Consider the following 18,066-nt stretch of genomic DNA (forward strand, 5'->3'; position numbering starts at 1 on the left):
GAGTCCACTTGGCTAATTTTTTTTTTTTGTAATTCATGGCACAAGTTTCCAAAATTCCAACTTTGCCCTTGGCCTCCTTTCGTAATTCCACACCAATGTATTCATAACCGACACATTCGTACCAAGCAAGGTCCAAATGTGGCCTTGTCCATTACAAGCCAAATTGTTTCGAATTTTTCGAATATGCAAAAATGCCGGATGTAACATTACCATCTACATTTAAGAGAGAGTCCTCTGCGTGTTTAACTCAACTGAAGGAGATGGGGTTACCTAAAATTCCTATTGAAACTTTATTTCCCTCAATGGCACCGATATTTTTAGAGTCACCCATGCCCTCACAACTCGATTTTTCAGCAGCAAAACTTTGGAACTTAGTAGTTACATATTCAGAATCCCTTATTTTGCTGGATACCTCTGCTCCATCATCATTTGCATTGATTATCTCAGTGGTTTGGAGGAATTTGGAAGCAGAGAGTGTTTGACCGCTCTCGCCAGAATCATGTTTACCAGATGGAACAGGATTTAAGGATTGGCACACTGATTTTTGATGAGTTTGGTCATTTTGAGTTGTAGAGGGACTAGTCGTGAGGGAATCTAAGTGTGCAGAGGATAGGTTTTGTTCTTTAAAAGCTGGAGATGGTGTGGAGGATTTTGGTGATTGTGGTTCCAAAGGGAATGCGTTCTTAAAGAGTGAGGAAGAACTGTTCATGTCTGGGACAGCTTGAGAGGCAGATTCGGTTGATAGAGATTGATCGGGGCAAGAATTTGTGAGAAGAGGAGGGATCACCAAAGTTTTCTTGCAAACCGGTTCGGTTTAAGAGAAGATGTAACGTTTGGTCTTAAGTTTTGAAAAAAGGGCGAGAGGAGTTTTAATGACATGGAATTTTAGCAATTTAGCACATATAAGCATTAGAAAGACTACTAGCCTGAGTCACGGGGACCAGGTCCCTTTGTGCTTGCTCCGCTAAGCATCAATGAAGAAATAAGTTCACCTTGAGTTTTCTGAACCTTGTAGCATTTTCTTCAACAGCAAGCCGATTCAATATAACAAGAGACTGTTTTTTCAAAAGCGCACACTCCCCTCAAAGTTCCTTGAGTGAGATGTCATTCTTCAAGTTTTTCAAAAGGATTTTGAGCAACAACACTTCATATGCTACCTTTTGACTGTCCTTTTCTCACCCAGGTCTCCAAACTGAACTACTGGCTTCGTTTGGGAACCCGTATCAGATCGGGTCCCTTAGGATGATAACTAGTAAAGGTTGAGCTTCCTTCTTCTAAACCAAGTACGTCTTCCTTTTTCTGGTGCGGACCAAGTTCCTCCTCTCTTGACCTTTGTTTGACAGTATCTTCATTTTGAGGATGATTGAGACTGTTGATCTTTTGGGGTTCACATTCCTGCCTACCTTTATGCCCCACCTGATCTACTTTTGCTATCTCCTTCCTTCCATAAATCGTATTCATCAGCTCTTTGATCTGGCTGTTTAGTAGACGATTTTCCTTGGTAGCTTCTTCCACTTGTTCTTATAGATCTACGATGCAGATGACCATATCATAACTCTCTTGTTTGGCACTATCAAGCTTCTCAGTTAACTCCTTCTTTTCTTTAGCGAGTCCATGAAGCTCACTTAGCAATCCATTTACCATTGAGATCAACCTTTTGTGAGAGTGATCTTCTATTTCTGCCTGATCTTTAAGAGGATCTGCCTCCTTTTCATTGACTTCATCATAGGTCCCAGATTCTTTTAGGAGACAAGGATTCAAGTTACTCGTTGAGGCTTCATGATTGACTCCACTTTTAGGTGTATTACTTGAGTCAACTTCATCTGCGGATTCCCTCATTGAATCTCTCCATGCAGTTAGGGCCTTCCTCATCATTTTCTCAACTGTCCTTCTCTCTGTAACTTTTTTGACAGATGTCTGACTTCCTATAATTGTCTCATTAGAGTTATGCTTGAGATCTTTACTGATACTCCTTCTCTTCAATGATTTAGCATTTTTCCGAACGTTTATTTGAAATCTGTGAGTGAGATATGCGATTTCTAAGTCATCATCACTTGACTCACTCCTGCTCTCATCATCAAGACTATTTCTTCATTCTGGATCTTGAGTGATCTCACCATCCTTCATCTTATGAGATCCAAGCTTTGTGATGATTTTGTTTATTCCAACACATCTACTTTTAAGAGCTTCCCGGATTTCCTTTACCATTTTACAAGAAGAAACCAGATTGTGCTCTTTTGATCCAAGGCTTCGAAGAAGAATGTGTTTAACTCTCTGGTCTTGTCGCAAAGTATGGCTTTGGTGAGCAAAAGCACAAGAACCATCACAAATGATGTCCCACAGTTCTGGATCCTCAGCAGTGATGAAGTCTTCCATTCTAGCCTTCCACCAGTCATAGTGTCCTGCACTGAATCTTGTAGGACTTGTGATGCATGCTCCTTTCATTTGGTTTAGTAAACTGACCATGATGAAGATCCTTTCTAGGTGTTAACCTTTTAGAAAGAACCTGCTCTGATACCAATTGATGCAGGCTATGCATCCATTAAACACAATATATGAGGGACCTGGTTGACTACCAGTTACCTTATGCAACACATTAAGTACAGAAGACAAGATATTACCGAGGAAAACTCCTTGCTCAAGGGATTAAAAACCATGACCTACCCCAGTAAGATTTTAACTCCACTACACCGAGCAGCTTCAGGTTACAACTCTATCGTAAGCTAGGAATTAATTCCCATAATCCCCCACCCTTATAATAACGCTTATGTAACCTAGGAACTAACTCCCATTGTCCCTCAACCATTGCAATACTCCGATTGTAAGCAACTCCACTTAGCTAACTCTTGCTAAGGACACTAATACACTTGGACTAATCCTAGCCTAATGTACTACTCAACGGCTTGAGGAAACACACTTCCAACAAGCACCCTTTGAGACTTTTGATCTACCTACAAACAGCTTCCTTTAAAGAGAAGAGTAGGTTTACAGTTTAAGCACAGACGAACAAAGACTCACAACAGTATAAAGAACAACAACAACAACAACAACATACCAGTGAAATTAATCCCACCACAACAGTATAAAGAACTTAGACTAAATCTTGTGTCTAGATCAGGTTCTTCGACTTGTAGGTGACTTTGTTCTTGAGAGATCTTGAGAACTTGTGTCGGCAGCTTTGCACGATTTAGATTCGGTTTTCAAGTCTACTAAATATGTTACCATCATGTTGTATAAATAGTGGGAGCATTGGGGGTGAAAAGAGACCAATCTTCAATTTTGACCTAAAGCATAGGCCAACTCACTGCTGTATTTGTGTGCAGTGAGTGGCAAAGCTTTACAGCTGTCTATGCCGACAGTGCAAGGTGCATAGAGAGCAGATCATATACCAGGTCTCTATCTGGTGTTGAAACAGTTTGACAATCATTAAAACATGACTACACTTGGAACTATCAGTTATAGAGGCCCCACAAAGCATTCTCATACATATTTAAATCTTTTATGTAGAAATATTATTAAACTTGTTTCAAAATATGTTTTTCCTTAAGAATTTATTATAGACACATAAAGAATTATCATGTCATTCAATTCTATCTTGATTTTCAAACAATAATAATACTAGACAATTGCAAAAGTAATATTTTTACCTTTTTTTTTAATTATTAAAATATTTTGCAAAATATCGGATAATCAATATTTTATATAGTTTAGGATAAAATAGTTTCATTTAACATGAAAAAGTTATTACAATTTATATTTTATAAAATGGTTTATTTAAATTAAGAAAAGGTAAAAAAAATGATATTTTTCAACATGCATCTTTTGGACGGTAAAAGAAAGCTTAAAGTCAGAACAATTAATTCTATTGACTTTTTAGTATTTTTTTGTGTTTTAATTTGAAAGAATATCCACAAAAAATTCTTGTAATATCAAGATTTTTAATTATTTATATTTATTTTGTTAGTTAAATTTATTGATTTCATCATGCAACAATATTTGCACATTAAATAATTTTTGACATTAATTGAATACGGTAATATCTTTGGTAAAAAATAAGTTAGCCAATATGAATTCAATTCAAAGAAACAAAAGAAATTAATTTAACATATGAAAACTCAATTTGGATCATCGGAGACTTTGATCTCAAAAAATTTAAGTAAAATTGAATTAGAAGAGCTTTCAAATGTTTGATATTTTTGAAATCTAATATATAAACTAAGTAAAATACTTTCTTTTAATTTTCAGGTACATTTTTCTACTTTAATATTTTAGAAGTCTTTCGAAGTATCAGATTGATGTTTCAAAAACAAAGAAGCAAGAGCAGAAAAAATTTAAAAGATATCTACAAATTAAAACTTTAATGTGTGTGTATATATATATATAAATCACTAAATATTTATAAATATTTTATTATGAACCCTATTATTATTATTATTATATATTAAATTAAAATCATTACAAAAACTTATAAACTTCAAATCCTAATACGTCTCTGAATTAACCCTACTCCACCAACCCCCGACATACATGTTGATTCAACTAAAATTCTAAATTCACCTCTGACTTTGGCATGTGAGACTCATTATTTAGGCATCACGACCTTGAGCCGTCTCTTCAAACACACTTGGGGCCAAAATCACAACATATTAACATATAGTAAAACAAGGCGATTCAATTATATCAGATCAGTGTATAGACTTGGAGTGACTACGAAAAGAAGTGTGTGATTTTATCGTCTCAACATAGCATGTCAAGAACCAAAATTTGGGAGGGGCCATGCTCGATCACGTTCCCGACATCATCCTTGATATGAACTATTCATGTTGAATTTAGTTAGTCATAATCACAATAATGTTAAATACTAGCTTTTGGGACCTCAATAAGTGCACTGAGGCCGTTTTATTGTGTGTTTTAAGTATTTTAAATCCCCTTGTAACTTTTACTAAGTCACATATTGCATATATAGTACGTCCGTTAACATGTTTTATACGCTATGCTACCCCCAAAATGATCTCAACTAGTTAAGAGATGTTATGGGGCTTTATAATAAGCTTCCACGTTAGGATAGAAGTTTGAAGTCATGAGTGATAAGCTGTAAGGGTATAAGCAAGAATACTCATCCAAGCAATAGGGGCATGTACATATGAAACAGACGACAATTTACTATACCAACCTGTTGAAGATCTTATTTGTTTTAACTTAAAATTTTGTTTAACTTTTGCAAATCTTAATATCCTAATGCAGTAGAACTCTAATAAACCCAATTTGGTGTCATTTTCTGATTATTTGACATATTGTGAGTCGAAAAGTTTAAGTGGGCCATTTGAGTGGGAACTCAAGACATTAATTGAAAGGGGGGCCACATACAATCTCACATGCTTATGTTGGGGATGTATAAGACTTTCTCTTGATAAAGCATGGCCAAGAAAACAGAAGCTAAGACACATGATGGATGATATGAACTTTCTCTTGGAGATGAGAATTGAGCCCCTTCAATGATGATGAGTCATGTCTGCTCTAAATTCTGAGAAAGTCTTCTCTCTCATTTCATAGGAATCCAATCGGGAGAATGACGTATATACACGTAATAATATGGTATATTTACAAATTATGACGATACTTTTCAGTTTACAAAACATATCAATATATTTCTTACAAAATACATACGAAAATTTTCACTCAAAATTTTGTGTATAAAAACTGTATGAAATGTGTATATCTGGCTCAAGACTTAAAAATTTCGCTCAATTTTGTGTAGGCAAAAGACATAGATTGACCCCTAAACTATACTCCAAATGTCGATATCACACTCAAACTATTAAGGTGATCTATTACAAACCTAAACATTTAAAAAGTAAATTTATTTACCCCCTGAGAGCTGATGTGGCATAAAAAAGAATTATATTTAAGTAATAAGAGGGTGAAGTCAAAATTAAAGTATTTTTTTTTTAAATTTTAATAAAAAAATAATTTTCAACCCCTCCCCCTTCTTCTTCTTGATTCGACCACCACCCTCAACCTCTCCCCCCTCTCCTCCACCTTCCCGCCACCCCTCCCCCACCCTCCCTTTCTTCTTCATCCCTACTACCTTTTTTCTTCATCCCTACTCCCTTTCTTATTGTATAACCACCATTGTTTCCAATGAGCTTCAATATTTTCCGGTGAACTTCCATTTTTTCCGATCTTCTTCATTTTCCGGCCACCAAATTTGCATCTAATCTACCTATAAAATAAATTTTATTATTTTTTATTATGTGGGATATTAAACTCACCAAGCTATTTTCAAAGAAACAAAAAAATAAAAAAAACAAAGAGAATGGAAAGGAGGAACCACTGCTTGTCCTCCCCAGTCACTGCCAAGAGCTCCGCCAGCCGTGAAGGCGGAGGAGAATGGAGGTGGGGGCGAGCGAGGGTAGTGGTGGTGAAATGAAGAAGAAGGGTTTGGGGGTGGGGTAGGGTGGCGTGAAGGTGGAGGAGACTGGAGGGTGGGGTGGCGGTGGCTCTTGGCAGAAAAAGAAAACGGGCTGGTGGCAGATTGGTGGTTCCGGTGAGATGGGGTGGTGGTGATGAAGAAGATATAATTATTGGAGGATTTTAATGGTTAATTAGGGATTAATTAGTGTAAATATAATTAATAAAAAATTAAATGAATAAAGAAAAGGAAATGGATATAAAATTAAAATTTAGGAAATTTCCAAGGTGGCGCGGACGTGGCGCTGATGTGGCGAGAGAGTGTGTTACACTTCCCATTGTGCAACTGGTCATCAGTTTGCAGGGGGTAAATAAATTCACTTTTTAAACGTTTAGGTGTGTAATAGGTCGCCTTAATAGTTTGACTGTGATATCGACATTTGGGGTATAGTTTCGGGGTCAATCTATGTCTTTTGCCTTTTGTGTATGAAAACGTATATGAAAACCATATGAAATATGTATATTTCCCTCAAGGCTTAAAAAATTTCGCTTAATATTTTGTGTATGACAACTGTATGAAATATGTATATCTCGCTCAAGGCTTAGAGTTCTCATATTTTACATTTATGAAAATTGTATAAAAGGGTATGAAATATGTATATAATTGTATAAACTTTGTATAAAGTTCATATTTGGTTTTAATTTTTTTTAATACAACTACAACAATATTGTATACAACTTTCATACAATGTTAATACAAAATTTTCTTCTTGTTAAATGAACAGGGGAGATAAATTTTTGGGGGTGGTAGAGTTCTGAGAGAGACATGCCGTAGGCAAAAAAGCCACTTTGTCGGCGGAGCAGCGTGGGAGGATGACCACCAGACTCTTTAAAAAGTTTCAACTCCATCCACCATATTGTTACCAGCAACTCCGCCTCCATTATCCACCACCCCTGCCTGTCCTCTACTCGACTACACTTGCATTCAACCAGTGGTAATCTACAAAGACAAATGGTGAAGAAGAACAATATTGTTGTGATCAAAGTATTTGTGCAATGGTCCAACTTACCACCTGAAGATGCTACTTGGAAAGACTATCAGTTCCTCAAGGCTAATTTCCAAATTTTGATTCCCATCCTTGAGGTCAAGGATGTTTTGATGGAGGAGGGTATATCATCATCTCAATATATTAGTAGGAGTAAATAATTGCTGAAATGTTGTTGTTGTCTGGGTTCGAAGTTGGGCACGCGTAAGGGAGTATATTAACTAACTTTTAAAAGCAACGACAGAGATTACATTTCAATTAATGAGCAACAAGGGCCAGGATCGTGCCACGTCAGCGTTAGTTGTTATAAAATGTCAGAGGAGAGAGAAGAAGACAACGAAAATTAGGTTTCCTTTCTTCTTCCTCAATTCTCTTCTTCCTCAATTTCTCTTCTTCTTCTTCTTCTTCTTCTTCTTCTTCTTCTTCTTCTTCTTCTTCTAATCTCTTGTCTTCTTCAATTCTGCAGATTCATCTCAACAATGGAGAATTGATTCTATCCATTAGTATAGCTTAATTCGGTATTTTTAGATTTATCATTTGAGTTCCATTTTACAGTTTTTATATATAAAGAAAATTATCCCAAAAAAGTTATTTTTTTTTGGGCAATAAAATGTGAATTATTACCATACCAACAAAAGCAATTACATCTAAAAGAGCACTCATAACCTTAGCCTTAGCTTAGAGTAAGTGAGCCTCAGAATCTAGTTACATAGTGAATCAATAACATGGACAAATTTTCTACCCTTCTTTGTACTCTTATACATGTTCGGTGTTTCTCTAACTACATATTGTATCTACTCCAGTATGAATTTTCTTTGTACAGTGTGTCCTCTGAATATCTTCTGGTTTCTAGCAGTCCAAATGTTGTAGATGGTTGCCCCATATATGGTAGTCAACACTTCCTTCCCGAACCTGCTCCATTTCTTGCTTTTTATCCCCCGTAAAGTTTCCTGCACTTTTTGTTTCTGCAATTTAATACCCAACTAGTGCTGCACTTTAGACCAAACTGTTTTGGTCCAAGTACAATTATGAAATAGATGTGCTGCATCTTCCACCTCATTCTCTACACATAACTCACATTCTATAGTGTCACACTTCAGTCCCATGCCATGTACTCTAACTTTAGTAAGTAGTCTCTCCTGTGCAGCAAGCCAAAGTATGAATCTGTGTTTTGGCATAGCAATGCTAGTCCAGATAATTTTAGCAGTCTCCTCATTTGCTCTAGCCCCTAACAAATCCTGATAGCCATTTCCCACTGAGTATTTCCCTGAAGTAGTCAACCAATAATGGCCATTACTATACCAATTTGTCATTCTGGATTTGATCTTGTGCAGCTTCTTCCAGTACCAACTACAGTAACTTGGTGGTATGTGATTCCAAAAATCATCAGTATTATGCATATATATCCCATTTCACCCATAGCAAATCAGTTTTTTCCACAATCTACCAAATGAGTTTGCCTACTGATGCCAATTTCCAAAACTTACAGCCTTTAATGTTCGGTCCACCTTGCCCCTTTGGCCTACATATTTTTTCCCAAGCCACCAGGTGTTTTTTATTTGTTTCTTCAGTGTTTCCCCATAAGAGCCCCCTACATAGTTTATCCACCTCCTTCAACACACTTTGAGGGAGAATGAACACTGCACCCTAGAAGTTATGTGGGGAAAATAGAACAGATTGTATTACCTGCAATCTTCCAGCATAGGATAAATGTTTGTTTGCTGCACCTCTAATTCTTTCAGTTATCTTGAGACACAGTTGATGACACTCCAATTTGTTCCACTTCTTAGGTGACAATGGTAGTCCCAAATACCTGATGGGAAATGTACCTGATGTAAAGCCAGTCATTCTCAATAGTTTTTCCTTCATATCATCACCTACACCTACAATAAATATGTTGGACTTGTCATTATTTGCTACTAATCCCGTTGTTGATGAGAAGTGTTGTAAGACTTCCATAACTTTCTTTATAGATGTTTCAGTTGCTTTGGAAAATATCATCAAGTCATCTTTAAATGTCAAATGTGTTCGTTGCTGATTTTTGCACATAGGATGGAACCTAAAATCTAGTAGATTGCCCATCTTCTTCAGAAATCTGGACAGGTATTCCATTACTAGAACAACTAGCAAGGGTGATATGGGGTCCCCTTGTCTCAAGCCCCTTCTCCCTTCAAAATACCCATGACTATTCCCATTTACTTTAATGGAGAACTTAGTGGTAGTCACACATAACATGACCAGTTGAATAAACTTAATGGGAAAACCAAATCCATGCAGCATTTCCTCTATAAACTCCTATTTCACCATATCATAAGCCTTCCTTAAGTCTATCTTCATGAGGCATCTAGAAGTGGTTTTTCTGTTATAATGTCTCATTAGACCATGACATATAAGAACTTTATGAACTAGAGTTCTGCCACTTACAAAAGCAGACTGAGTGTCACTCACCAGAGCTGGTAATATTTGTTTCAGTCTCTTACATAGCATTTTAGAGATGCATTTATAGACCACATTGCAACATGCAATTGGTCTAAATTGTCTTGCATTCTCAGGATTGATCACCTTTGGTATCAGTGCTATGCTAGTAGCATTTAGTTGGTGCAGCATCTTCCTAGTACTCAGTGTTTCCAGTATTACCTCTGTGATGTCTTCCCCAGTTAAGGCCCAAGTATCTCTGAAAAATCCATTGCCAAACCCATCTGGCCCTGGGCTTTTATTAATATTAATCCCAAACATTGCATCTTTTACCTCTTTTCTAGTGTAAGGCTTTACAAGCTCTACTTGCTGCTCAACTGTAAGAGTGTGACCATAGTGTAAAAACAAGGATATGCCTTTTGTATGCTTCCTTCATTTTCTCCCAACATATGCTTATAGAATCTGACAAAAATACCAGCTATTTCTTCTGGATCATGGTGCACCTGCTGATTCTCATCCTTCAGTTAAATACAGACTGCTGCAGTTTCTTTTGTTTCAATATTGAGTGAAAATAGGTGGTATTATCATCACCTAGTTTCACCCATGTGGCTTTTCTCCTTTGTAGTAATAGCATTTCTGCTAGATAGCTGGTTCTTTTGAATTTTCTCCCAAGTTCCTTTTCTCTCTGTTGGAGGTTCAGGTCCAGTGGATTCAGTTGTAACTTTGCTTGCGCATCCAGTAGGTTCAGTCTATATTCTTTGACCTCATTCATTATGTTGTTGAATGTATTATTATGCAGTTTTCTCAGATTAGTCTTCAGCAATTTTATCTTTTTGACCACTTGATATATCTTGCAACCATTAATCTTCAATTGCCACCCCTCTTGTACAATTCTCAAGAAATCAGGATGCTTACTCCATACATTGCAGTACTTAAATGCTCTCTTCTTCCTAGGTGGTGTATGCATAAGTATTACATGGGCTAGGTTGTAATCACTTATGCCCTCAGGAAGAAACTGCACCTTACAGGCTGCAACTTTGTCTAACCAGGCTCCATTCACAAATACCCAGTCTATTTTTGAAAATACTCTACTGGTATCCCCTTTATCATTCCAAGTGTAATTGCAACCACTTCTTGGTAATTCAGAAAAACCACAATAATCCAAGCAAGCCTGGAATTCCACTACTTCAGCCATGTTTACATTAGTTCCCCCTACTCTATCTTCACTATGTAGTACAAAGTTGAAATCACCAAGTATGATCCATAGTATAGAATTATTATTATGAATTTGACAAATATACTCCCACAAAGCCCTCCCCTCTTCTTTTGTGTTGTAAGCATACACAAATGTAATCAAAAACTGGATTTGCAAAGGTATATGTATCATCTGACAAGTTAGAGCTTGTGTACTCTCACTAATTTGTGTTACCTTTGTTACACCCCGGAAAAATTTTCGTGTTACCAAGACTGCAGACGACTTAGTATGGGCTCAGGGGAGGGTAAAGATATACAAGGATTAGGGATGAAGATTCTGTTATATATGTATAAGAATAACATATAGACGACAGTGGAGGCCATATGGTGTAAGTTGGTTAATACGTTACTTGACAAATAGCCCTCGTAACCGTAAGTTAAGGTGGGGCCAACATGTCGGGATTTTATAAAGGGCATATGACAAGTTATATGAATAGTACATAGGAAGTTTAGAAAGTCTTAAGAGGGACACTTAAGCCAAATATGAGCATAAGCACTCCAAAAGGGTGATTTAAGGATATGTTTTCGGGTGATCTATCTTTACGAGGCCAACACACCATTATATGTTGAGAATTTGGGAAAACACAAAAAATGAAAGTTGTAGATAATTGAAATACCTTTCCAACCATAGCGCATTATAATTTCTTGTGCTTTGATTTATGTTATTATTTGCTACTTTCTGTACTTTGATTACTCTATTTTATCTGTGCCGCTTTTGTGATTTGCATTTCCATATCACTTTGAATTCCTTGATTATCCTGTTTTACTGTGTCGCTTGCATTATTTCATTGCAATATCGTTTTAAATCTTTTAACCTTATCTGACCCCCTTTTTATGCTTCTATTGAGCCGAGGGTCTCTCGGAAACAGCCATCCTACCTTGGTAGGAGTAAGGTCTGCGTACATTATACCCTCCTCAGACCCCAAGATGTGGGATTTCACTGGGCTGTTGTTGTTGTTGTTGTTGTTGTTGTTATTGAGATGATTACGTGGAGATTTAACGGATTAAAGTGTTAGAAATATAGTTATAATTATCGTATATCGAATATTAAGGCGTTGTGGTTTAAGGGCTGTTTTGGATAGAATTGTAAGATGAGTTTAGTCATATTATTGTTGTAAATTGTTAGATTTGTTGTTGTTGTTGTTGTTGTTGTTGTTGTTGTTGTTGTTGTTAGTTATTAGCTTAATTTGGAATTGTTGGGTTGGTAGGATTATAGGGGAGATGCTGTCCAAATCCCATTAGGCGACAGAATAAATGATTAGTTAAAATAATCTTGTTGGCCTAGTCTTAATCCCTATATTGTTGATGGTATTTTAGTTGACTAAGCTCGGGAAGGGACTCGAGGATTAGCTTGAGGCATAAATAAGGTATATAAGGCTAAGCCCTTCTTTCATATTTTGGCATGATCCCTTTTGTATGACTCCTAAAGAACGTAAAACATAAGTACTCTATTCTTAGTTGGATTTGGATTCGATATCCAATGTCTTGTTTCGTTCATGCTATACTCTTGTTGATAATTCGAAGGAACCTTCTGCGATACATTATACTTATATGTTCACTACAAAGCAACAACAACAACAACAACAACAACCCAGTGAAATCCCACATCGTGGGGTCTGGGGAGGGTAGAGTGTACGCAGACCTGACTCCTACCAAGGTAGGATGGCTGTTTCCGAGAGACCCTCGGCTCAATAGACCCCCGGCTCCTACCAAAGACCCCCGGCTCAATAAAAGCATAAAAAGAAGTCAGTTAAGGTTAAGAGATTCGGATAAGAGATTTAAAGCGATATGAAAATGAAATATTGCAAGCGACACAGATAACACATGATAATCAGAGCACAGGAAATAACAGATAATAGCAGAAATCGGAGCAGATGACACAAGATAACCAAAGCAGTTCACTACAAAGCAAATGGTAAATAAAGGAAACTCTAAAACTTGTTCTCAAAATCTCTCCAAAGGGAGTTGTAATAGAAACCACTCTGAAAGGGGTGAAACGTTTATAACTTCATTACATATTTATACTGTATATCATATGTATTGTTATTGTTCCACCTGATCAGCTGGATTATGATATTCTTAAGCCGGAAGCGGCTGCCCGAAGGGGCCATCATGACTACGCCTGAAGCGGCCGTCCGAAGGGACTATTGTGTTATTAGCCGGAAGCGGCTACGAGTAAGATATACTATATTTATATTGTGTATGCTAGAATTTGTGTAAGGGACCATATGACATGGTTCAAAGTGTTGTTCCAGGTTACTCGCAGGTTGCTTTCTAAACTTGCTTACTGTTAAGTTTTTCTTTGTTTTATGATTCAGTATTGCCTTACATATTCAGTACATATTCCGTACTGACCCCCTTTCTTCGGGGGCTGCGTTTCATGCCCGCAGGTTTAGGGACTCGGTTAAACGATCCAGCCACCTAGGAGGAGTCAGCATTGAGAGTCAGACAGCTCCACTTGCTTCGGAGACTGTTCCTGTTTTGGTATAATTTTGTTTGTATACATTATGGGTACGACGGGGCCCTGTCCCGTCACTTATGCACAGTCATACTCTTCTAGTAGTCTGCGGACAGCGTGAGTGTCATGGATACTGTTTGGCCTCGCCGGCCATTGTTTTGTTGTACAGAAGTATCGGCAGCCTCGTTGGCTTGCCTTGTGATATGTTACGTATATATAAGTATGTTTTGAGATGTTTTGAGTTACAGATGGACTTTGGTATTCTATTTACAGCTTTCAAACTTAGTTAAATAGACCCTATTGAATGCCATGTTTGAGTGCAGGTAACATAAGTTGGGTTATCGGACAGGTTAAGCTCGGTCACTCGTCATGGCCCTAGGTTGGGTCGTGACAACCTTGTAAGTGTATCCTTTCCATAACATCCATGTTCTACTATTATAGTGGGATAAATGATTTGTACTGTACTTCCACCCTCCAAACACTTTTCACCTACCCAACTAATTTTGTTTACTTTTATTTTAGTCTCTAATAGACATATTAATTCAACATTCAGATCATCACAAAGGAGTTTTACCTCCTTCTATTTTGAGAGGCCATTAAGGCCCCTCACATTCCAACAGAGTGCATTAACCATCCCATGCAGGGACAGTTGTTTGGCCACCCCTTTTCCAGGTCCTCTCCACCTACTTTTGATACTTCTCATCATCTAGTTGTACTGGTTGAAATGAATTTGAAATTTGCATTTCACCCCCTTTAGGTTCAGCAACTTGATGTGCCGTGAATTTTAGCACATTTTATGCCTTTGTAACTAGACATGTTGCTTGATTTTAAGTGTTTTTACATTGTTTCTTATGTTATTTTTGTGTTTTATAGGGTTGATTAACTAAGGATCGGAAATGAGAAGTAATGCTGAAAAAACGGATAAATTGGAGCTAAGCGACGCTCCGTAACTCATGTTACGGACCGTAACTGGGTCCGTAACTCATGTTACGGTCCATACCTTTGTACCGTAACAGGGCCTGAATTACCAGAAAGTTTTCATTGAAACCATCAGTGTTACGGTGGAGTGTTACGGTCCGTAACTCATGTTACGGTCCGTAACATGAGCTAAATTTCCAGAGAGTTTCAATAAAACCTTCAGTGTTACGGTTTAGTGTTACGGTCCGTAACTCATGTTACGGTCCGTAACTCATGTTACGGTCCGTAACACTTCACCGTAACATTAGCCAAAATTCCAGAGAGTTGCCAAGTAATTGTCACCACTTACGCTTCAGAAGGACGGACCGTAACACAGGGTACGGTCCGTCGCATGGTGGCCGTAACGTCAAAGTGGTCAAATGACGAAATGAAGGACGGACCGTAACCTGAGTTACGGTCCGTAACAATGCGGCGTAAGGGCATTTTTGTCCAGAAACTTGGCGCGATTTTTGGCTCTATAAATACATAATGTAGGGTTTTAATTCATTATTCATATTTTATTTTAGAGGCATAAACCCTAGGTTTTTAATCTTGAAGTGGTTGGAGCATTTAAGGCAACAACTTCACTCTCATTCCATCTTGTATTAGTATTGTAAGTGTATTATGTTAATCTTTAAGCTTTTTCTGTCAAGAAACATTATGAGTAGCTAATTTCAATTCTAATGTTGTGAATCCCATGATGGGTATTATGTGAATGGGTTTCTATTTATGATATATGCATAATGGTTGTTGTTATTTATTCTATCTTTGAGTTGTAACGTTGGGTAATGATTGCAAGCATTAGCCGAAGCCATTATATTGACTTTTCTTGGGAAAGAGAGTCAATATTGGTAAGATTGAATAACAATGACTCGAGGCGTTAACCCTCGTTTAATAGACTAACTTAGGAATAAGAATAAGTCTAAATTGGCATTATTGGTCGCTCTTCGATTGTAACTCTTTTATATTCGGAAGAATCATAAAGAGGAAATACTGCTTAACTGTTGGGAAACATTAAGAAGTCTTTAAGAGACCAAGTGCATAATCATAGAACAACCATTAGAAGTATATCACCTTGAAACCTGAAGCATAATATCTAATCAAATTGGGGAACACAACCTTAGTCTCTCTCTCGCATTAATTACATTTTAAGTCAAAGTATTCAATTACATTATTCAACAATCAATTCAAACTATCCGGAATAGGATTAAAGCATTTAAAGATCAGTATCGCATACGATTAGTATTCTTTTCTCTCCATATTCCCTGTGGGATTCGACCCCAACCTTGTTGGGTTACTATATTTGACAACGTCCGCTTTACGCCATTAATAGGTGTAATTTGAGCGTATCAAATTTTGGCGCCGTTGCCGGGGAATACGGTTTAGAAATTACTAATTGTTGTGTACTATTCTTTAAAACTTTTTCTATTCCATCACACCTCGTTTGCTGTTTTAGTGAACCAGGTGAACATGGCAGGAAGACCCCATCGCAATCAAGGAAATCAAGGGGGAATCCAAGTGAACCATCCTGCACCAGAAGAAGAGGAGGATGAGAATGTATTTGTGGAATTCATCGACGAAGCTGATTATGCTTCAGCTGTAGTGCCACCTAGAACGGGAAATGCGAATTTCAAAATTGATATTTCTATCTATCAGCTATTGAAACTTGAAGGCTATTTTCGAAATTCTTCGGAGGATTGTCCACTCCGACACCTGAGGAATTTCCTGCATGTATGCTCTCAACAATCTCAAGGTGCTGTCCCTGCTGATGCACTGCGATTAAGGGTTTTCAAATATTCCTTGGCTGGCCAAGCGAGGGAATGGTATGAAAAGCTCCCCAGTAATACTATTCACACCTGGAACGAGTTGGCCAATATATTTCTGAAAAAATGGTTCCCACCAAGCAAAAAGGCTGAACTTCGGGACAAGATTTTTGGGTTCAAACAACTTCCGGGGGAACAACTATATGCAGCATGGGAGCGTTTCAAATATTATCTAGCTCAATCTCCGACTCATGGATTTCCAGATGCAATCCTCACAGAGAAGTTCTACAAGGGGCTTGATACCATGAATCAAATTGCTGTCAACACTGCAGCTGGGGGATGCTTCATGGACAAATCCTTTGTCAACATCACCAGGTTGCTCGACAAGCTTACTACCCACAATCAAGCCTGGCATTCGAGTGATAGCGAAGTCCTATCATATGGTAGTCCCTCTATGGCCGCGGTGGCCAAAGAAAATCATGAGCGAGATCATGCATTCGCTCAATTGCAAACCACCGTGGATTTATTATCGAAAAGGCTTATGGAGAAAGAAGCCAAAGGTGTGAATGTTAACGACGAGATGCCACCTCATGCTCCCGGAATGTACCAAGTTTCTGACGAAACTTATCTAGAGGGGCAGCCACAATATGAGGATGCTAATTATGTCAATAACTCGCAAGGGGGTTATCAACGACAAAACTATCAAGGTCCCGGTAATCACCCATGGCAAAAACCTCAACAACAATTCCAAGGGAATAATTATGGAAGAAATGAACAGGGAAATCCTAATCAAGGGAATTACAACAACTATAATTATGGAAACAAGAGCTCCAACCCCTACATTCCACCTAGGGGGCAAACATCCAATTCCCAACAATGGAGAGATAATTCAGCTAGCAACTCTGCTGGCAACACATCTAATGACTCAGCTGAATTAAAGAGTATGATGCAGAAAATGCTGATGAATCAAGACAGAACAGAGAGCACAATCAAGGGAATGTCTCAGGTTCAGCTATCTCATTCAGCCTCCATTCAGAAGCTTGAAGCACAATTCAGAGACCTTTCCTGAGAAGTGCATACTCCTCATCGGGGACAACTACCGAGCGATACAGTTCCAAATCCAAAAGGTAGTGGAGTAAACTCTGTAGAGAATGTACTAGCTATTAGCACCAGAAGTGGAAAAATACTTCAAGAGGCTAATAAAAAGGTGATTGAGCTGGAGCAAATTGTTGAAGAAGAAGGGCAGCCTGATGTATCAAATGATATCGTGGAGGAAGAAGCAGGGGAGGAAGTCCCTATTGTAGCCGAAGAAGAGCAGAATCTTGATAACCCCAAGGCACTGGTGGAAAACCAGGAAAAGGGGAAGGCAAACTTTTCCGGTGCTCTTCGTCCTTTGAGCCAATTGTTTAAATCTTCACCGCCTTTTCCTCAAAGGCTGGTGAGAAAAACAGAAGATGAGAAGTGCCTGCGATTTTATGATCAACTCAAGCAGTAGACGTTGAACATTCCTTTCATGGATGTTGTCCAAGAAATGCCTGGCTTTGCTAAGTACTTGAAGGATCTCCTAACAAAGAAGAAAAAACCATTGAAACACGACACTGTGGGTATCACTCACCGCGTTAGTGCCATTCTTTCCAAAACTACAGTGCAAAAGAGGGAAGATCCGGGAGCATTCACAATTCCATGCACCATAGGGCAGGAAAATTTTGCCAGGGCTTTGTGTGATAACGGGGCTAGCATAAATCTTATGCCACTGGAAATA

General features: G+C 37.9%; 1 protein-coding gene and 1 non-coding gene across 2 annotated transcripts; both read right to left on the reverse strand.

The window, feature by feature from the left end:
* Positions 1-8,440: 8,440 nt before the first annotated feature.
* LOC132612809 (uncharacterized) lies at positions 8,441-9,569 on the reverse strand. The gene is made up of 3 exons (XM_060326896.1): positions 9,144-9,569; positions 8,945-9,068; positions 8,441-8,724 (listed from the first exon to the last, which is right to left on the reverse strand). The coding sequence occupies exons 1-3, from the start codon at positions 9,567-9,569 to the stop codon at positions 8,441-8,443; spliced, it is 834 nt and encodes a 277-aa protein (XP_060182879.1).
* A 6,886-nt stretch (positions 9,570-16,455) lies between these two features.
* On the reverse strand, positions 16,456-16,562 carry LOC132616311 (small nucleolar RNA R71). Its single transcript, XR_009573101.1, has one exon. It is a non-coding gene; the product is annotated as a small nucleolar RNA R71 (small nucleolar RNA).
* Between the last annotated feature and the right edge of the window lie 1,504 nt (positions 16,563-18,066).

This window comes from Lycium barbarum, chromosome 10, assembly GCF_019175385.1.
Source record: "Lycium barbarum isolate Lr01 chromosome 10, ASM1917538v2, whole genome shotgun sequence".
Classification (NCBI taxonomy): Eukaryota; Viridiplantae; Streptophyta; class Magnoliopsida; order Solanales; family Solanaceae; genus Lycium; species Lycium barbarum.